Source organism: Pseudoliparis swirei, chromosome 20, assembly GCF_029220125.1.
Source record: "Pseudoliparis swirei isolate HS2019 ecotype Mariana Trench chromosome 20, NWPU_hadal_v1, whole genome shotgun sequence".
Classification (NCBI taxonomy): Eukaryota; Metazoa; Chordata; class Actinopteri; order Perciformes; family Liparidae; genus Pseudoliparis; species Pseudoliparis swirei.
The window spans coordinates 294,763-316,774 of NC_079407.1; the positions used below are offsets into that span (position 1 = coordinate 294,763).

General features: G+C 47.4%; 1 protein-coding gene across 1 annotated transcript; it reads right to left on the reverse strand.

The window, feature by feature from the left end:
• Positions 1 to 1,177: 1,177 nt before the first annotated feature.
• LOC130210678 (uncharacterized) lies at positions 1,178 to 2,065 on the reverse strand. The gene has a single exon (XM_056441162.1). The coding sequence runs from the start codon at positions 2,063 to 2,065 to the stop codon at positions 1,178 to 1,180; it is 888 nt and encodes a 295-aa protein (XP_056297137.1).
• Between the last annotated feature and the right edge of the window lie 19,947 nt (positions 2,066 to 22,012).

The following is a 22,012-nucleotide window of genomic DNA, read 5'->3' on the forward strand; positions in this document are numbered from 1 at the left end:
CAGTGGTCCTCAAACTAAGGCCCGGATACGCCCGCCTCCACATTTGGCCCGCCCTCTGAACAAGAGAGGCCTTATGATTTTTTTTCAGTCTGGCCACGCAAATCCTATTAAATAGAACTGAATAAGAATTCTCTCTCTCTCTCTCTCACTCTCTCTCTCTCTCGCTCTCTCCCTCTCTCTTTCTCTCTCTCTCGCTCTCTCCCTCTCTCTTTCTCTCTCTCTCCCTCTCTCTTCTCTCTCTCTCCCTCTCTCTATTCTCAAAACATAACTAACGTCAGTAAACAGCTGGACGAGGCTTTGAAATCACGGATTTCGTGAGTATTTGTTTGTTTATTTTTTAGGAAACGTCGGACCAGGTGTGACGTCATGTTTTCAGCAGCGCTAATGTTGTGGTTGATTTATCACAAAACAACATCAGGAGACAAACACCGTCATGACCTGTGTCTGATGCTGCGGGTCAGAGGAGAAGGAGGTGCACCCGTTTGGTGGCGCGAGGAGCACTGCGCGGAGGAGGAAGTGGAGGAGAAGGAGGGAGGGGCACGGCGGGAGGGGGGGCTCGTGAGCGCCCCATGTCGGTGCGAAATTCTCACAAGAACTCAAATAAATGACCCGTCGGATATTAAAGCACATTTGGGGGGAGTTTATGAAAGAAAGAGTAACTTTTATTCTTAAATACTGATGAATGAAAAAAGTGAGCTCCAGCAAAAAGGGCACTTTTCTCATCAAGGGCAAAGGGGAGGAGCTTGAGCATCACTAGGGCTCTATCTGTGCACGTGCCTGCATGACATCACCCGTAGGCTCACTCAGCTCGGTCACTTTCACCGATGAAGTTACTGTTACGTCTGGAAGACTTCCGCCTCCAGCTACGAGAGAGAACTCAAGAACTGATTGGCCCGAGTTGCGAGATGACGCCTCAAAGTGGAAATATTTCAACTCGGGGCGAAAATTGTGCCGCTGAAAACGCGTCGCCCACATCACAGTCGCTTCTCAAACGCCGCCCGGGAAAATATGGCGTCTATCGCAGGCACACGCGTCTGTACGTTGACTTTTCATGGGATTTGGTCGCGCGAAAAAAATTGTTTCGCTTTTGGTGTGAACGCAGCTTTAGTCTTTTAATGAATTAGCTGTTATCAGAGGTCACATGATCATGGGCAGCCAATCAGTAAATAATATGAATTCAAGCTCCTCCTACTGGCTCCTGAGCTCTGAAGGTGTGGACGCGTCCCCCGAGGACACGAGGCATGTCCCGGCCTGTAGGAGGTGTGTCCCGGCCTGTTGGAGGCGTGTCCTGGCCTGTAGAAGGAGGCGTGTCCCGGCCTGTAGGAGGTGTGTCCCGGCCTGTTGGAGGCGTGTCCTGGCCTGTAGGAGGTGTGTCCCGGCCTGTTGGAGGCGTGTCCATGCCTGTAGAAGGAGGCGTGTCCCAGCCTGTAGGAGGTGTGTCCCGGCCTGTTGGAGGCGTGTCCATGCCTGTAGAAGGAGGCGTGTCCCGGCCTTCAGGAGGCGTGTCCAGGCCTGTTGGAGGCGTGTCCATGCCTGTAGAAGGAGGCGTGTCCCGGCCTTTAGGAGGCGTGTCTCGGCCTGTTGGAGGCGTGTCCATGCCTGTAGAAGGAGGCGTGTCCCGGCCTGTTGGAGGCGTGTCCATGCCTGTAGAAGGAGGCATGTCCCGGCCTGTAGGAGGTGTGTCCCGGCCTGTTGGAGGCGTGTCCATGCCTGTAGAAGGAGGCATGTCCCGGCCTTCAAGAGGCGTGTCCCGGCCTGTTGGAGGCGTGTCCATGCCTGTAGAAGGAGGCGTGTCCCGGCCTGTTGGAGGCATGTCCCGGCCTGTTGGAGGCGTGTCCATGCCTGTAGAAGGAGGCGTGTCCCGGCCTGTTGGAGGCGTGTCCATGCCTGTAGAAGGAGGCGTGTCCCGGCCTGTTGGAGGCGTGTCCATGCCTGTAGAAGGAGGTGTGTCCCGGCCTGTTGGAGGCGTGTCCATGCCCGTAGAAGGAGGCGTGTCCATGCCTGTAGAAGGAGGCGTGTCCCAGCCTTCAGGAGGCGTGTCCCGGCCTGTTGGAGGCGTGTCCATGCCTGTAGAAGGAGGCGTGTCCCGGCCTGTTGGAGGGTGCTTTGTCTCCCGTTAGAAGTCTTTTGTCTCAAGAGATCTACGACTGTGTGAAAGCTAACGTATCCACGGCAACCTGGACAGAGACCCTGAAACCTTGAGACTCCAAGAGGTTCACAGTTAAAGAAAAGAGTGATATATAAACACTCTATTTCTATTTATTAGTACCTGTACAGCAGGACCTGCATACTGATGGTTACTGTGTATATATATATATATATATATATATATATATATTTCTTCGAAGCAGAACCAGAAGCAGAAGCAGAACCAGAAGCAGATGCAGAGCCAGAAGTAACCCAGAAGCAGAACCAGAAGTGTACTGCAGTGCTGAGCCAGAAAGAACCAGAGCCAGGAAGCAGAACCAGGAAGCAGAGCTACAGAACCAGGAGCCAGGAAGCAGCAGAACCAGAAGCAGAAGCAGAACAGAAGCAGAAACCATAAAGCAGAGCTTAAAGTAGAAATAGAACTAGAGCCACAGAAGCAGAACCAGAGCCAGAAGCAGAACCAGAAGCAGAGCCAGTGCCAGAACTAGAAGCAGAACCAGAAGCATGCAGAGCCAGAAGTAGTGTAGAATAGAAGCAGAACCAGAAGCAGAGCCAGAAGCAGATGGGAGCCAGCAGAAATGAGCCAGAAGTAGAACCAGAAGCAGAACCAGAAGCAGAACCAGAAGTGATGAACTTAGAAAGCAGGAAGTGAGCTAGAAGCAGAACCAGAGCCAAACTAGAAGTAGAAGCAGAAAGCAGAAGTAGAACTAGAAAAGAGCTAGAAGTAGAAACAGAACATAGAGCTAGAAGTAGAAGCAGAACCAGAGCCAGAAGTAGAACCAGAAGTGAGCGCAGAACCAGGGCGAGAAACCCAGAAGGAGCCAAGGAAGGAAACCAGAAGTGAGCCAGAAGCAGATGTAGAGCCAGAAGTGAGAACGTAAACCAAGTAGTCTAAAAGCAGAACCAGAAGCAGAGCTAGAACTAGAGCTTTAGGCGAGAAGTTAGAGTTTCAGCAATCAGAGCTGAACCAGGAAGTGAAGCAGAAGCAGAACCAGGTGCTGCCAGAAGCAGAGCCAGAAGTGAGATGCAGAGCGGCAGGACCATTAGAAGCTAGTCCAGAAGCAGAACTAGAAGTAGAGCTAGAACTAGAGCTAAAGCCAGGAAGCAGGAGCTGAAGCAGAACCAGAGCTAGAACCAGCGCAAAGCAGGAGCCGCAGCGAACCGAAGTAGAACCATAAACCATAGAAGCACTTGAAGCAGATGAGCCAGGCAGAACCCAGGCACCCAGGAAAAAGAGAACCAAAGCAGAACCCAAAGTGAGCTTGAGTGAGAGCCAGAAGCAGAACCAGGAAGCAGAACCAGAAGGCTAGAACCAGAAGTTACAGAACCAAAAGGAACTAAGCAGAGCGAAGCAGAAGCAGAAGCAGGTTCAGAAGGGAGCAGGAACTGAGGAGCCAGCGGCAGAAGCAGAGCAGCGGAACCAGAGCCAGAAATTTTGGTAGCGAAAGCGCGCAGAAGACAGAAACTAGCAGAAGAAACCAAGGTTGGTGAAGTCCGAAGCAGAGCTAGAAGTAGATGCAGAGCCAGAAGTAGAACTATAACTAGAAGCAGAACGTTAGAAGCAGAGCTAGAAGTAGATGTAGAGCCAGAAGTAGAACCAGAGCCACAAGCAGAACCAGAAGTAGAACCAAAGCAGACCCAGAACCAGAGCCGAAGTAGAGCCAAGCACCCAGAGCCAGAAACTAGAAGCAGAAGCAGAGCTAGAACCAGAACCAGGGAGCCAGAAGCAGGAACTAGAAGCAGAACCAGAACCAGAAGCAGAGCCAGAACCACAAGCAGAAGCAGGTGGCTAAGGGGACAGGAGGGCTGCCTGAATAGACTCATAACAGAGAACTTAAAGCAGGTCGCAGAGTCCCTGAATGCATCAAAATGGAGGTCTGGCCCAGCAGGTCTCGGGCGCCCCTTCAGGTGGCTCCTTTCAGGCTCACCCAACAAAGAGAATTCTCCTCCTTGTGTTAATGAGCAGTTTTCTTCTCTGGTGGGGAACGTTTGTGTTCAACTGCCTGACCTGCCGGAGGAACTTTATTCCTCTGATCGCACAAGGCTGGGCAAGCGGGCCAGGAGAGCTATGGCAGGTTCACCTGGTAGAACCTTCTGGGTGAGCCTACCTGGTCTGCCCTCCTGAAACCCCTCGAGCTGTTCCAGTGGACACTTTGGAGTCTTAAGAGAATGTAGGCCAGAACCGAGACTCCTCAGACCAGAACCAGGCTCAGATCAGAACCACAGAGACCTCAGACTGAGAAACTAGAGGCCCAGATCAGAAACCTCAGAGACCTCAGACTGAGGAAACCAGCCTCAGACCAGAACCAGGAGACCTCAGACCGAACCAGACCTCAGACTGTGAAACCAGAGGGCCTCAGATCAGAAACCAGGCCCTTAGATCAGAAACCACAGAGACTCAGACCAGAACCCGAGGCCCCAGACCAGAACCAGATACCTCAGACCAGAACCAGAGGTTTGGTGACCAGAACCAGACCTCAGACCAGAACCAGAGGCTCGTGACTATGATGAAAGATAATAACCACCCTTCGCCACAAACTGTTCACCCTTCATCAGGCAGGCGTATACTAGCAGTATCAAGTGCCGCACAAACAGACAGGACAGCTTCTTCAGTCAGGCCATCAGCTGCTGAACAAGGACTGAGACCTCATTAACACCACACCCAGAACATATTCTGCTTGAATATCTATGCGCCATGGTGTATATGTTTATTACATTGTTTATATATATATATTGTATATATATATTGTATGTATATACACATATACAGGACTGTCTCAGAAAATTAGAATATTGTGATGAAGTTCTTTTATTTTTACCCATGGCCGAAAATAGGTCAGCCGAGTGTATTCTGGATTCATTACAAATCAACTGAAATATTTTGAAGCCTTTTTTCTGGATTTATTGCTGATTATGCATTTATAGCTGAAAACCTCAAATATCCTGTCTCTAAATATTAGAATATCATGAAAAAGTAAGTACTAGTAAGGGTATTAAACAAAATCACTTGAATTGTTCAATTAACCTCGAAAACACCTGTGCAAGGGTTTCCTGAGCCTTGACAAACACTCAGCTGTTATAAATCTTTTTTACTTGGTCTGAGGAAATATAAAATTTTATGAGATAGAAGTTTTAGAGCTTTTCTTGTAAGCTGGCAAGCCATAATCAGCAATATGTAAAAGAATAAAAGGCTTGCAATATTTCAGTTATCAATGAATCCAGAAATACGCTTTATATTTTTGCTTTTTGAGCCACGTGCAGAAAAATAAAGAACTTTATCATTATTCTCTAATTTTCTGAGACAGTCCCTGTATATATATATATTGTCTCAAAAAAGTGACATTTTATTACATTGTTTTATATATATATATTGTCATGATGTGTATATTCTATTACATTGTTTTATATATATATATTGTTAATACTTTCTTCTTTTTTTTTGTGGATATTGTATAGTTTAGTTCTCATTCTTATTCTTTTTTTTTTAGTCTTGCTTTCCTGCTAATAGGGGTGTTTTGCACATGGCAGAATTTCACTAACCGATTATACTTGTATAAAAGGATGTGACAATAAAAACTTGAAACCTTGAAAACTTGAAACAGAACCAGAGTCAGTATGCCTCCTCTCCCGCTAAGTGTCAGAGTTCAGATGTGGTGGCGTTTGTTCCTGCAGTCTGAGCCCGCATCAGAAGTGTTGACGGTTCCTCTTTGTGAGCTGCTATGAGGACCCTCTGAGCAACAGCGGAACAAGAAGAGCTGAAGCCCGGTGGAGGCCTGGACCACATCAGAAGGGGTTCACAAGAAAGCAGCTGGAAAGATTTAGTCCTGCTCTAGTCCTGGTGTTAGTCCTGGACTAGTCCTGGTGATAGTCCTGGTTTAGTCCTGGTCTAGTCCCGCTCTAGTCCCGCTCTAGTCCTGGACTAGTCCTGGTTTAGTCCTGCTGTTAGTCCTGCTCTAGTCCTGGTGTTAGTCCTGCTCTAGTCCTGGACTAGTCCTGGTGTTAGTCCTGGTCTAGTCCTGGACTAGTCCTGGTGTTAGTCCTGCTCTAGTCCTGGTGTTAGTCCTGGTCTAGTCCTGCTCTAGTCCTGGTTTAGTCCTGGTCTAGTCCTGCTCTAGTCCTGGTCTAGTCCCGCCCTAGTCCTGGACTAGTCCTGGTGTTAGTCCTGGTCTAGTCCTGCTCTAGTCCTGGTGTTAGTCCTGCTCTAGTCCTGGTGTTAGTCCTGGTCTAGTCCTGCTCTAGTCCTGGTTTAGTCCTGGTCTAGTCCCGCACTAGTCCTGGTTTAGTCCTGGTCTAGTCCCGCTCTAGTCCTGCTCTAGTCCTGGTGTTAGTCCTGGTTTAGTCCTGGTCTAGTCCCGCTCTAGTCCTGGTTTAGTTCTGGTCTAGTCCTGCTCTATTCCTGGTGTTAGTCCTGGTCTAGTCCCACTCTAGTCCTGGTGTTAGTCCTGGTTTAGTCCTGGTCTAGTCCTGGTTTAGTCCTGGTCTAGTCCTGCTCTAGTCCTGGACTAGTCCTGGTGTTAGTCCTGCTTTAGTTCTGGTTTAGTCCCGCTCTAGTCCTGGTTTAGTCCTGGTTTAGTCCTGGTCTAGTCCTGCTCTAGTCCTGGACTAGTCCTGGTGTTAGTCCTGGTTTAGTCCTGGTCTAGTCCTGGTTTAGTCCTGGTCTAGTCCTGCTCTAGTCCTGGTCTAGTCCTGGTTTAGTCCTGGTCTAGTCCTGCTCTAGTCCTGGACTAGTCCTGGTGTTAGTCCTGCTTTAGTTCTGGTTTAGTCCCGCTCTAGTCCTGGTTTAGTCCTGGTGTTGGTCCTGGTTTAGTCCTGGTCTAGTCCTGCGCTAGTCCTGGTGGTCCTGGTCTAGTCCTGGTGGTCCTGGTCTAGTCCTGGTTTAGTCCCGCTCTAGTCCTGGTGTTAGTCCTGGTCTAGTCCTGGTTTAGTCCTGGTCTAGTCGTGGTCTAGTCCTGGTTTAGACCTGGTCTAGTCCTGGTTTAGTCCTGGTCTGGTCCTGGTCTAGTCCTGGTTTAGTCCTGGTCTAGTCGTGGTCTAGTCCTGGTTTAGTCCTGGTCTAGTCCTGGTTTAGTCCTGGTCTGGTCCTGGTCTAGTCCTGGTTTAGTCCTGGTCTAGTCCTGGTCTGGTACTGGTTTAGTCCTGGTCTAGTCCTGGTTTAGTCCTGGTCTAGTCCTGGTCTAGCCTTGTTTAACTTGGAGGGTTTATACTGACGTGTGATTGGCTGAGAGCTGTGTAGGTCTCTGTGGTGTTTCTCCCTGTTGGAGCTCTCAGAGGAAACTGTTCCTCATTAGACCAATCACATCACTGCTGAGGTCAGACAGGCCACATCAACACGAGTACACACAGCGTCCTCTGACCTTTGACCTCGCACGCTCAGTGAGAGCAACAGAGAAGGGCCCTCTACCAGGAAGTCCTCAAGAGTCATGTGACCAGATGAACACTAGACGTCATGTGACCAGATGATCAATAGATGTCATGTGACCAGATGAACACTAGACATCATGTGACCAGATGAACAATAGATGTCATGTGACCAGATGAACAATAGATGTCATGTGACTAGATGAACTATAGATGTCATGTGACCAGGTGAACAATATATGTCATGTGACCAGATGAACAATAGATGTCATGTGACTAGATGAACAATAGATGTCATGTGACCAGATGAACAATAGATGTCATGTGACCAGATGAACAATAGATGTCATATGACCAGATGAACAATAGATGTCATGTGACTAGGTGAACAATAGATGCCATGTGACCAGATGAACAATAGATGTCATGTGACCAGATGAACACTAGATGTCATGTGACTAGATGAACAATAGATGTCATGTGACCAGATGAACAATAGATGTCATGAGACCAGATGAACAATAGATGTCATGTGACCAGATGAACAATAGATGTCATATGACCAGATGAACAATAGATGTCATGTGACCAGATGAACACTAGATGTCATGTGACTAGATGAACAATAGATGTCATGTGACCAGGTGAACAATAGATGTCATGTGACTAAATGATCAATATATGTCATGTGACCAGATGATCAATAGATGTCATGTGACTAGATGAACAATAGATGTCATGTGACCAGATGATCAATAGATGCCATGTGACTAGATGAACAATAGATGTCATGTGACCAGGTGAACAATAGATGTCATGTGACCAGGTGAACAATAGATGTCATGTGACCAGATGAACAATAGATGTCATGTGACTAGATGAACAATAGATGTCATGTGACCAGATGAACAATAGATGTCATGTGACCAGATGAACAATAGATGTCATGTGACTAGATGAACAATAGATGTCATGTGACTAGATGAACAATAGATGTCATGTGACCAGATGAACAATAGATGTCATGTGACTAGATGAACAATAGATGTCATGTGACTAGATGAACAATAGATGTCATGTGACCAGATGAACAATAGATATGTGACCAGATGAACAATAGATGTCATGTGACTAGATGAACAATAGATATCATGTGACCAGATGAACAATAGATGTCATGTGACCAGATGAACAATAGATGTCATGTGACTAGATGAACAATAGATGTCATGTGACTAGATGAACAATAGATGTCATGTGACCAGATGAACAATAGATGTCATGTGACCAGGTGAACAATAGATGTCATGTGACCAGATGAACAATAGATGTCATGTGACCAGATGAACAATAGATGTCATGTGACCAGATGAACAATAGATGTCATGTGACTAGATGAACAATAGATGTCATGTGACTAGATGAACAATAGATGTCATGTGACCAGATGAACAAATAGATGTCATGTGACTAGATGAACAATAGATGTCATGTGACTAGATGAACAATAGATGTCATGTGACCAGATGAACAATAGATGTCATGTGACTAGATGAACAATAGATGTCATGTGACTAGATGAACAATAGATGTCATGTGACTAGATGAACAATAGATGTCATGTGACCAGATGAACAATAGATGTCATGTGACTAGATGAACAATAGATGTCATGTGACCAGGTGAACAATAGATGTCATGTGACTAAATGATCAATATATGTCATGTGACCAGATGATCAATAGATGTCATGAGACCAGATGAACAATAGATGTCATGTGACTAGATGAACAATAGATGTCATGTGACCAGATGATCAATAGATGTCATGAGACCAGATGAACAATAGATGTCATGTGACTAGATGAACAATAGATGTCATGTGACCAGATGAACAATAGATGTCATGTGACCAGATGATCAATAGATGTCATGAGACCAGATGAACAATAGATGTCATGTGACTAGATGAACAATAGATGTCATGAGACCAGGTGAACAATAGATGTCATGTGACCACATGAACAATAGATGTGACAAGATGAACAATAGATGTCATGTGACCAGATGAACAATAGATGTCATGTGACCAGATGAACAATAGATGTCATGAGACCAGGTGAACAATAGATGTCATGTGACCAGATGAACAATAGATGTGACCAGATGAACAATAGATGTCATGTGACCAGATGAACAATAGATGTCATGTGACCAGATGAACAATAGATGTGACCAGATGAACAATAGATGTCATGTGACCAGGTGAACAATAGATGTCATGTGACCAGATGAACAATAGATGTGACCAGATGAACAATAGATGTCATGTGACCAGGTGGACAATAGATGTCATGTGACCAGGTGGACAATAGATGTGACCAGATGAACAATAGATGTCATGTGACCAGGTGGACAATAGATGTGACCAGATGAACAATAGATGTCATGTGACCAGATGAACAATAGATGTCATGTGACGAGATGATCAATAGATGTCATGTGACCAGGTGAACAATAGATGTCATGTGACTAGATGAACAATAGATGTCATGTGACCAGATGAACAATAGATGTCATGAGACCAGATGAACAATAGATGTCATGTGACCAGATGAACAATAGATGTCATGTGACCAGATGAACAATAGATGTGACCAGATGATCAATAGATGTCATGTGACCAGGTGAACAATAGATGTCATGTGACCAGATGAACAATATATGTGACCAGATGAACAATAGATGTCATGTGACCAGATGAACAATAGATGTCATGTGACCAGATGAACAATAGATGTGACCAGATGATCAATAGATGTCATGTGACCAGGTGAACAATAGATGTCATGTGACCAGATGAACAATAGATGTGACCAGATGAACAATAGATGTCATGTGACCAGGTGAACAATAGATGTCATGTGACCAGATGAACAATAGATGTGACCAGATGAACAATAGATGTCATGTGACCAGATGAACAATAGATGTCATGTGACCAGGTGAACAATAGATGTCATGTGACCAGATGAACAATAGATGTCATGAGACCAGATGAACAATAGATGTCATGTGACCAGATGAACAATAGATGTCATGTGACCAGGTGAACAATAGATGTCATGTGACCAGATGAACAATAGATGTCATGTGACCAGATGAACAATAGATGTCATGTGACTAGATGAACAATAGATGTCATGTGACTAGATGAACAATAGATGTCATGTGACCAGATGAACAATAGATGGCATGTGACCAGGTGAACAATAGATGTCATGAGACCAGATGAACAATAGATGTCATGTGACCAGATGAACAATAGATGTCATGTGACTAGATGAACAATAGATGTCATGAGACCAGATGAACAATAGATGTCATGTGACCAGATGAACAATAGATGTCATGTGACCAGGTGAACAATAGATGTCATGTGACCAGATGAACAATAGATGTCATGTGACCAGATGAACAATAGATGTCATGAGACCAGATGAACAATAGATGTCATGTGACCAGGTGAACACTAGATGTCATGTGACCAGATGAACAATATATGTCATGTGACCAGATGAACAATAGATGTCATGTGACCAGGTGGACAATAGAAGGATGGAAGCTGTGATGGTCTTCCTGTTGTTTCCAGGATTCAAGCTGCAGCACTTCCTGCGGGACGAGGAGCGCCTGTCTGACTTCCTGCTGAGGAACGCCTCGCTGTCGCCACACGACGTCCAGCAGATCCGAGACGCCGACGTGGACCTGGAGCAGGTGAGGTGATGTGACCCTCGGTGTGGAGCAGGTGAGGAGACGTGACCCTCGGTGTGGAGCCGGTGAGGAGGAGAGATGTGACCCTGGTCCTCTCCTGCCGTCGGCTCAGGTCCTCCTGAGAGGCTTCGGGGTCCACCTGAGGGACCTGTGTCCCAGCCGGGGGGGGCGGCGCGGCGTGGGGGACTTTGTGACCATCGCGGACCGCCGGGTGGCGCTGCTGGTCCAGGAAGTCCTCTGCCGGGAGCCGGCCGTCTGGCTGGACCGCGCCGAGGAGCACTTCCTGAACAACCTGGACTTCCTGAAACCCATCCAGGTGAGACCGCCGCTCACGACCTCAGGTCACCTTTAAGGAGCCTTCACACCAAAAGCTAAACTATTTTGCGTCGGCCCAAACGTGAGAGTTTACCGCCGACCGTTCACCGTGTTCTCGCCATGAGCGTCGAGACGCTGGGCGAGGGGCGGGGCTTATCTCCGTGTCTCGTCTCCGTAGAGACCGTTATCATCTCCTCCACCAGAATAACTCACCACTAGTTCTGCTTTATACTCGTTGAGGACGTCCCACACTGACGCCCTCGTGTTGGGTTCATGACATTAATATATACACTACCGTTCAAAAGTTTGGGGTCACCCAGACAATTTCGTGTTTTCCATGAAAACTCACACTTTTATTTATCAAATGAGTTGCAAAATGTATAGAAAATATAGTCAAGACATTGACAAGGTTAGAAATAATGATTTGTATTTGAAGTATTAATTTTTCTTCAAACTTTGCTTCGTCAAAAGAATGCCCTTTTGCAGCAATTCCAGCATTGCAGACCTTTGGCATTCTAGCTGTTAATTTGTTGAGGTAATCTGTTGAAATGTCACCCCACGCTTCCTGAAGCACCTCCACCAGTTGGATTGGCTTGATGGCACTTCTTGAGGACCATACGGTCAAGCTGCTCCCACAACAGCTCAATGGTTGAGATCTGGTGACTGGCCACTCCATTACAGACAGCAAGCTGCCTGCTTCTTCCCTCAAGAGTTCTTCCCAATGTGGCAGTGTGCTTTGGGTCATTGTCCTGTTGGAGGAGGACATTGGCTCCAATCAAGCGCTGCCCACAGGGTATGGCATGGCGTTGCCAAATGGAGTGATAGCCTTCCTTATTTAAAATCCATACCTGGTATCTCCCACTTTCCCAGCACCAAAGCAGCCCCAGACCATCACATGACCTCCACCATGCTTGACAGATGGTGTCAGGCACTCTTCAGCATCTTTCACCTGTTCTCGTCTCTCACAAATGTTCTTCTGTGTGATCCAAACACCTCAAACTTGGATTCATCTGTCCAGAACACCTTTTCCAATCTTCTTCTGTCCAATGCCTGTGTTCTTTTGCCCATACCAATCTTTTCTTTTCATTGGCCAGTCTCAGATATGGCTTTTCTTTGCCACTCTGCCTAGAAGGCCAGCATCCCAGTCGCCTCTTCACTGTCGGCGTTGACACTGGCGTTTTGCGGTACCATTTAAAGAAGCTGCCAGTTGAGGACCTGTGAGGCGTCTATTTCTCAAACTAGAGACTCTAATGTACTTGTCTTCTTGCTGAGTTGTGCAGGCCTCACTTCTCTTTCTGCTCTGGTTAGAGCCCGTTTGTGCTGTTCTCTGAAGGAGTAGTACACACCGCTGGAGGACATTTTCAGTTTCTTTGCAATTTCTATGGAATAGCCTTCATTTCTAAGAACAAGAATAGACTGGAGTTTCTGAAACTTCTTTTTCTGGCCATTTTGAGAGTCTTATCGAACCCACAAATGTGATGCTCCAGATAATCAACTAGCTCAAAGGAAGGCCAGTTTTATAGCTTCTCTCATCAGCAAAACAGTTTTCAGCTGTGCTAACATAATTGCACGGGTTTTCAAGGGTTTTCTAATCATCCATGAGTCTTCTAAGGTGATGATCAAACACAATGTACCATTAAAACACTGGAGTGATAGTTGCTGTAAAAGGGCCTCTATACACCTCTGGAGATATGTCATTAGAAACCAGACGTTTCACCTAGAATAGTCATTTACCACATTAACAATGTAGAGAGGGTATTTCTGATTGATTTAATGTTATCTTCATTGAAAAAAACAATGCTTTTCTTTGAAAAATAAGGACATTTCTAAGTGATCCCAAACTTTTGAACGGTAGTGTATATATATTAGGGCTGTCAATCGATTAAAAAAAATTAACTAATTAATCGCACATTTTGAAATTGCGATTAATTAATCGCGATTAATCGCAATTAAAAGTTAAAAGTTAAAAGTTCATTCTTTTTAAAGACAAAACTTCACACAGAGCTGTGTTTTCAAAGAGGCTCCTACATATACAGTGCCAGCGAGGTATTTAATATCGTAGATGATAAATTGTTTCTTCAGTGAAACATCAGATTAGTAAAAAAAAAAGAAGTATATTGAGACCCTATTGGTCCTGTCATCTTTAACATTGAACACAGCAGAACCAGTGGCCTTGATAACTGACTTACATTCAAATATGTCACGTTAACCCTCTGGAGGCTGGGCTCATTTTATACATTTTACAACAACAACAAAATTCACCGTTTAACCCTGGTGTTGCCTTCGGGTCATTTTGACCTGAATCAATATTACACCCTCCTGCCGCCTTCGGGTTAATTTGACCCCATTCAATGTTTAATGTCGGTGTTCTTTCGGTGATCAACAAACAAACATAAAGTGCCTCACACTTAAACAATATTAATTCTAATAATTTTCTGGAGGTTTTAATTGCTGGCATCAAATTGAACCCAAAGGGTAAAATATGTTAGTAAATATAAAGGTAACAGGAGGGTGAAACATTGAATCGGGTCAAAATGACCCAAAGGCGGGGAGGGTTAAATATTTAATCGGTCAAATGACCCGAAGGCAACAAAAGAGGTTAAAAGTGTTTCCCTTCTTTTAAAGACCAAACTTCACACAGAGCTGTGTTTTCAAAGAGGCTCCCTACATATAAAGTGCCAGCGAGGTATTTAATATCGTGGATGATAAATTGTTTCTTCAGTGAAACATCAGATTAGTTAAAAATATATGAGAGCCCTGATATATTGAGACTCCATTGGTCCTGTCATCTTTAACACTGAACACAGCAGAACCAGTGGCCTTGGTAACTGACTGACATTCACATATGTTCACCCTCTGGAGGCTGGGGGCATTTTATACATTTTACAAAATAAATTAAATTCACCGTTTAAAGTCTTTTGCATGTGACACATACCCACGTGTTATACATCAAACATTCCAGAACAATCTCAGCTCTGAAATGAGCCTCATTGTCCTCGCGCCGCGTCCTCTGGTTCTCTGACTGACAGGCTGCTAAATGAGCCTCCCCTGTGAGGTGGGAGGTCCTTTGTGATTTACTGAGTGTTCATTGGGTTTTTTTCCCCCGAAATGTTGACAGACAAACGGATTGACCAATCACGTTGAAGGTTTCGTGTGACGAGTTCTTTCCGCGCCGCGTCACCCGACACGTCGCCCCTCCGTTCCTCTGTGTATCAGAGGGGGAGACGGGAGGACAGGAGGAAACCCAACTGATTCATCCACGAGTTAAACTCATTTCTGCTCCTTATTTTCGCGGAGAAATGATTGTTTTAAAAACGGAAACAGTGTAAAACCGTACTGCCGCGGTTTAAAAAAAAAATTTAAAAACAAAAAAAGTGCGTTAATTGCGTTAAAATATTTTAGTGCGTTAACGCGGCCAAATTAATCGCATAGATTAACGCGTTAACGCTGACAGCCCTAATATATACATGACATCCAGACATTTTGAGGGCAGGTGCTCAAACCCAAAAGGCACCCAATGCCACGAAAAAATTCTGACAGTTGAAGCATTGCGAGGCTGAGATCAACCAAGAGAACCAATGCCACAGCAGTAGAGGCTACAGACTGCAGGAGGAGATCAACCAAGAGAACCAACACAGCTTAAGTGGAGAGCTACAGACTGCAGGAGGGATCAACCAAGAACCAATGCCACCAGCGGAGAGCTACAGACTGCAGGGAGGAGATCAACCAAGAGAACCAATGCCACAGCGAAGTGGAGAGCTACTGACTGCAGGGAGGAGATCAACCAAGAGAACCAACGCCACAGCGAAGTGGAGAGCTACGACTGCAGGAATCAGCAAGAAGAACCAGTACAGCAGTGGAAGCTACAGACTGCAGGGAGGAGATCAGCCAGAGAACCAGCACAGCGAAGTGGAGCTACTGACTGCAGGAGAGAGATCAACCAAGAGAACCACCACAGCGAAGTGGAGAGCTACAGACTGCAGGGAGGAGATCAACCAAGAGAACCAATGCCACAGCGAAGTGGAGAGCTACAGACTGCAGGGAGGAGATCAACCAAGAGAACCAATGCCACAGCGAAGTGGAGAGCTACAGACTGCAGGGAGGAGATCAACCAAGAGAACCAATGCCACAGCGAAGTGGAGAGCTACTGACTGCAGGGAGGAGATCAACCAAGAGAACCAACGCCACAGCGAAGTGGAGAGCTACAGACTGCAGGGAGGAGATCAACCAAGAGAACCAATGCCACAGCGAAGTGAAGCTACAGACTGCAGGGAGGAGATCAACCAAGAGAACCAACGCAAGTGGAGAGCTACAGACTGCAGGAGAGATCAACCAAGAGAACCAACGCCACAGCGGTAGAGCTACAGACTGCGGGAGGAGATCAACCCAACGCAGCCAAGTGAGCTACAGACTGCAGGGGAGGAGATCAACCAAGAGAAGAGAACCAACGCCACAGCGAAGTGGAAACTACAGACTGCAGGAGGAGATCAACCAAGAGAAGCAACGCCACAGCGAAGTGGAGAGCTACAGACTGCAGGAGGAGATCAACCAAGAGAAGCAACGCCACAGCGAAGTGGAGAGCTACAGACTGCAGGGAGGAGATCAACCAAGAGAAGCAACGCCACAGCGAAGTGGAGAGCTACTGCAGGCCGGTTAGTGAGGGGGACCAGACGTCCTCTTTCCCCGGACATGTCCTGCTTCTGAGACCTACAAAATGCGTCCGGCAGGGATTCCAAAAACGTCGGGATTTTGCTTCGTCGGATATTTGTGTTTCTCTGGGTTTTCATAAACTAGTATTTACCCCTTACAAGTTGTGGAAATGGTATCTCCCTTACGTTCCACCTTCTTGCGTGAGCTGACAGAGAGCAGTCATTGGTCGACCGATCTCAGGGTTGCCAGATACACGATAATTATCCCCCAAATACAACCATGTTGAGCCTTTGATACGATACTTCACCATCTCCAACCTGGCAACACGGAGCACCTCGCCGCCTCCACTAGTTCATTGTTGTTTGTGCTGTAAACTCCTCCCAGCGCCGCCGCTCCCATAGCGCACTACGCGCTGTGCGGAGGGCACCACGTCCTGAGGGGGCTCCACAAAATACTAAACTAAAAAATCCTCAGTTATAATAATTATAATGCCGATATTATTTCAGTCAAGAAATATTAGGCACCTTTTAGGCATGTATAGTTCATTTTAGTTTAGTTCATATGGCAGTACATTTAAAATAAGTGTCAAGTTCTAGGAATTGACAAACTGCACTGAAAGTGTTTTCTGGTGTCTCTAACAGGGACAACACATGTTATGGCACTTTCATTCATATGGCAGAACATTTCAAATAGAAGTGCGCTATACACTACTTTTGAATTAATTATTGGATTTTGCGTATACAAATGCGATTAATCGCGATTAATCAGGGAAATCATGCGATTAATCGCGATTAAAAATTGTAATCGTTGCCCAGCCCTAGAATAAAGATGAATTATTATATAGCAACAACAGTACAAGCGTTCTGATTGGCTAATGGGTCGTCATGCCAGCCACGTATTGCCCTCCTGGTCTGATACGGATCCATCTTGCCCTCTTACATCATTTTCAAAATGAGCGATATTGATAGACATCAACAGCCAAGAGCAGTGGTCCTCAAACTAAGGCCCTTCCGGATACGAACGCCTCCATTTGGCCTTCCCTCTGAACAAGAGAGGCCTATGATTTGTTTTTCAGTCTGGCCACGCAAATCCTAGACGAGCCCATTAAATTGAACGGAATAACAATTCTTTCTCTCTCTTCTCTCTCTCCTCTCTCTCTCTTCTCTCTCCTCTCTCCCTCTTTTCTCTCTCTCGCCTCTCTCTCTTTTCTCTCTCCTCTCTCTTTTCTCTCTCTTCTCTCTCTCTCTCTTCTCTCTCTCCCTCTCTATTCTCTAAACATAACTAACGTCATTAAACAGCTGGACGAGGCTTTGAAATCACGGATTTCGTGAGTTTTTGTTTGTTTATTTTTTTAGGAAACGTCGGGCCAGTTGTGACGTCATGTTTTCAGCAGCGCTAATGTTGTGGTTGATTTATCACAAAACAACATCATGACCTGTGTCTGATGCTGCGGGTCAGAGGAGAAGGAGGTGCACCCGTTTGGTGGCGCGAGGAGCACTGCGCGGAGGAGGAAGTGGAGGAGAAGGAGGAGGAGCGACGAGGAGGGGGGCTCGTGAGCGCCCCATGTCGGTGCGAAATTCTCACAAGAACTCAAATAAATGACCCGTCGGATATTAAAGCACATTTGGGGGGAGTTTATGAAAGAAAGAGTAACTTTTATTCTTAAATACTGATGAATGAAAAAGTGGCTCCAGCAAAAGGGCACTTTTCTCATCAAGGGCAAAGGGGAGGAGCTTGAGCATCACTAGGGCTCTATCTGTGCACGTGCCTGCATGACATCACCCGCAGGCTCACTCAGCTCGGTCACTTTCACCGATGAAGTTACTGTTACGTCTGGAAGACTTCCGCCTCCAGCTACGAGAGAACTCCAAGAACTGATTGGCCCGAGTTGCGAGATGGCGCCTCAAAGTGAAATATTTCAACCGTGAAAATTGTGCCGCTGAAAGCGCGTCGCCCATCGCGTCGCCCCAAACGCCGCCCGGGAAAATATGGCGTCCTATCGCAGGCTGCAGCACGTCTGTCGTTGACTTTTCATGGGATTTGGTCGCATGCGAAAAATTGTTCGCTTTTGGTGTGAACGCAGCTTTAGTCTTTTAATGAATTAGCTGTTATCAGAGGTCACATGATCATGGGCAGCCAATCAGTAAATAATAATAATTCAAGCCTCCTCCTACTGGCTCCTGAGCTCTGAAGGTGTGGACGCGTCCCGAGGACACGAGGCATGTCCCGGCCTGTAGGAGGTGTGTCCCGGCCTGTTGGAGGCGTGTCCTGGCCTGTAGAAGGCGTGTCCCGGCCTGTAGGAGGTGTGTCCGGCCTGTTGGAGGCGTGTCCTGGCCTGTAGGAGGTGTGTCCGCCTGTTGGAGGCGTGTCCATGCCTGTAGAAGAATGTCCCAGCCTGTAGGAGGTGTGTCCCGGCCTGTTGGAGGCGTGTCCATGCCTGTAGAAGGAGGCGTGTCCCGGCCTTCAGGAGGCGTGTCCAGGCCTGTTGGAGGCGTGTCATGCCTGTAGAAGGAGGCGTGTCCCGGCCTTTAGGAGGCGTGTCTCGGCCTGTTGGAGGCGTGTCCATGCCTGTATAGAAGGAGGCGTGTCCTGCCTGTTGGGCGTGTCCATGCCTGTAGAAGGAGGCATGTCGGCCTGTAGGAGGTGTGTCCCGCCTGTTGGAGGCGTGTCCATGCCTGTAGAAGGAGGCATGTCGAGCCTTCAAGAGGCGTGTCCGGCCTGTTGGAGGCGTGTCCATGCCTGTAGAAGGAGGCGTGTCCCGGCCTGTTGGAGGCATGTCCCGCCTGTTGGAGGCGTGTCCATGCCTGTAGAAGGAGGCGTGTCCCGGCCTGTTGGGCGTGTCCATGCCTGTAGAAGGAGGCGGTCCCGGCCTGTTGGAGGCGTGTCCATGCCTGTAGAAGGAGGTGTGTCCGGCCTGTTGGAGGCGTGTCCATGCCCGTAGAAGGAGGCGTGTCCATGCCTGTAGAAGGAGGCGTGTCCCAGCCTTCAGGAGGCGTGTCCCGGCCTGTTGGAGGCGTGTCCATGCCTGTAGAAGGGCGTGTCCCGGCCTGTTGGAGGTGCTTTGTCTCCCGTGCTAGAAGTCTTTTGTCTCAAGAGATCTACGCGTGTGTGAAAGCTAACGTATCCACGGCAACCTGGACAGAGACCCTGAAACCTTGAGACTCCAAGAGGTTCACAGTTAAAGAAAAGAGTGATATATAAACACTCTATTTCTATTTATTAGTACCTGTACAGCAGGACCTGCATACTGATGGTTACTGTGTATATATATATATATATATATATATATATATTTCTTCCTTCTGGTCTCTGTCTCTCAGAGTAACTTGAGGTCGGACCCTGAAGCCGTCAAACTGGTGTCCAGAGCAACCAACGACCTCCTGGACAGTCTGGGGTCCCTGGCAGTCGAGGTAAGACGTCCCCTGGTCCCTGGTCCCCTCTGTGAGGACAGACGGGTCCTCTAGTAGAGGTCAGACGTCCCCTCTGAGGACAGACGGATCCTCTAGTAGAGGTCAGACGTCCCCTCTGAGGACAGACGGGGTTCAGACGGTTTATTTGGCAGCGTCTTTGTGTCCAGATAAAAGAGACGGATGAGTTCCAGCTGAACAAAGACTCTCAGCAGGCTGTGACTTCACAGTGTGACCCAACAACACACACTGTGTGTCCTCTTAGTGTCCTCTGTGTCCCTCTTAGTGTCCTCTGTGTCCTCTTAGTGTCCTCTGTGTCCCTCTTAGTGTCCTCTGTGTCCCTCTTAGTGTCCTCTGTGTCATCTTAGTGTCCTCTGTGTCCTCTTAGTGTCCTCTGTGTCCCTCTTAGTGTCCTCTGTGTCATCTTAGTGTCCTCTGTGTCCCTCTTAGTGTCCTCTGTGTCCTCTTAGTGTCCTCTGTGTCCCTCTTAGTGTCCTCTGTGTCCCTCTTAGTGTCCTCTTAGTGTCCTATGTGTCCCTCTTAGTGTCCTCTTAGTGTCCTCTGTGTCCCTCTTAGTGTCCTCTGTGTCCTCTTAGTGTCCTCTTAGTGTCCTCTGTGTCCTCTTAGTGTCCTCTGGGTCCCTCTTAGTGTCCTCTTAGTGTCCTCTGTGTCCCTCTTAGTGTCCTCTGTGTCCCTCTTAGTGTCCTCTGTGTCCCTCTTAGTAATTGTCTCTGTCTCTCAGTGTCTCTGTCCTCTTAGTCATCTTAGTGTCCTCTGTGTCCCTCTCAGTGTCCTCTGTGTCCTCTTAGTGTCCTCTGTGTCCCTCTTAGTGTCCTCTGTGTCCTCTGGGTCCTCTGTGTCCCTCTTAGTGTCCTCTGTGTCCCTCTTAGTGTCCTCTGTGTCCTCTTAGTGTCCTCTGTGTCCTCTTAGTGTCCTCTGGGTCCCTCTTAGTGTCCTCTGTGTCCTCTTAGTGTCCTCTGTGTCCCTCTTAGTGTCCTCTGTGTCCCTCTTAGTGTCCTCTTAGTGTCCTCTGTGTCCCTCTTAGTGTCCTCTGGGTCCCTCTTAGTGTCCTCTGTGTCCTCTTAGTGTCCTCTGTGTCCTCTTAGTGTCCTCTGTGTCCCTCTTAGTGTCCTCTGTGTCCTCTTAGTGTCCTCTGTGTCATCTTAGTGTCCTCTGTGTCCCTCTTAGTGTCCTGTGTCCTCTTAGTGTCCTCTGTGTCCCTCTTAGTGTCCTCTGGGTCCCTCTTAGTGTCCTCTTAGTGTCCTCTGTGTCCCTCTTAGTGTCCTCTGTGTCCCTCTTAGTGTCCTCTGTGTCCCTCTTAGTGTCCTCTGTCTCTTAGTGTCCTCTGGGTCCCTCTTAGTGTCCTCTGTGTCCTCTGTGTCCTCTGGGTCCTCTGTGTCCCTCTTAGTGTCCTCTGTGTCCCTCTTAGTGTCCTCTGTGTCCCTCTTAGTGTCCTCTGTGTCCTCTGTGTCCTCTGTGTCCCTCTTAGTGTCCTCTGTGTCCCTCTTAGTGTCCTCTGGGTCCCTCTTAGTGTCCTGTGTGTCCCTCTTAGTGTCCTCTGTGTCCCTCTTAGTGTCATCTGGGTCCCTCTTAGTGTCCTCTGGGTCCTCTGTGTCCCTCTTAGTGTCCTCTGTGTCCTTAGTGTCCTCTGTGTCCTTAGTGTCCTCTGTGTCCCTCTTAGTGTCCTCTGTGTCCTCTTAGTGTCCTCTGTGTCCTCTTAGTGTCCTCTGGGTCCCTCTTAGTGTCCTCTGGGTCCAGTGTCCTCTGTGTCCTCTTAGTGTCCTCTGTGTCCCTCTTAGTGTCCTCTGGGTCCCTCTTAGTGTCCTCTGTGTCCCTCTTAGTGTCCTCTGTGTCCCTCTTAGTGTCCTCTTAGTGTCCTCTGTGTCCTCTGTGTGTCCTCAGGTCTCTTAGTATCCCTCTATGTGTCCTCTAGTCCTAGTGTGTCTCTGTGTCCTCTCTTAGTGTCCTCTGTGTCCTCTTGTCCCTTAGTGTCCTATGTGTCCCTCTTAGTGTCCTCTGTGTCCTCTTAGTGTCCTCAACCTCTTGGGTCCCTCTGTGTCCCCTCTTAGTGTCCTCTGTGTCCCTAGCCCTCTTGGTGCCTCTTAGTGTCTCTGTGTCCTCTGAGTGTCCTCTGTGTCCTCTTAGTGTCCTCTGGGTCTCTGTGTGTCCTTGTCCTCTGTGTCCCTCTTAGTGTCCTCTGTGTCCCTCTTAGTGTCCTCTGTGTCCTCTTAGTGTCCTCTGTGTCCCTCTTTGTGTCCTCTGTGTCCTCTTAGTGTCCTCTGTGTCCCTCTTAGTGTCCTCTTAAGGTGTCCTCTGTGGTCCCTCTTAGTGTCTCTCTGTGTCCCTCTTAGGTGTCCTCGGGT

Excerpts from the sequence above, each read along its gene's own strand:
- LOC130210678 (XM_056441162.1), bottom strand. The coding sequence starts at position 2,065 with ATGGACACGCCTCCAACAGGCCGGGACACGCCTCCTGAAGGCTGGGAC.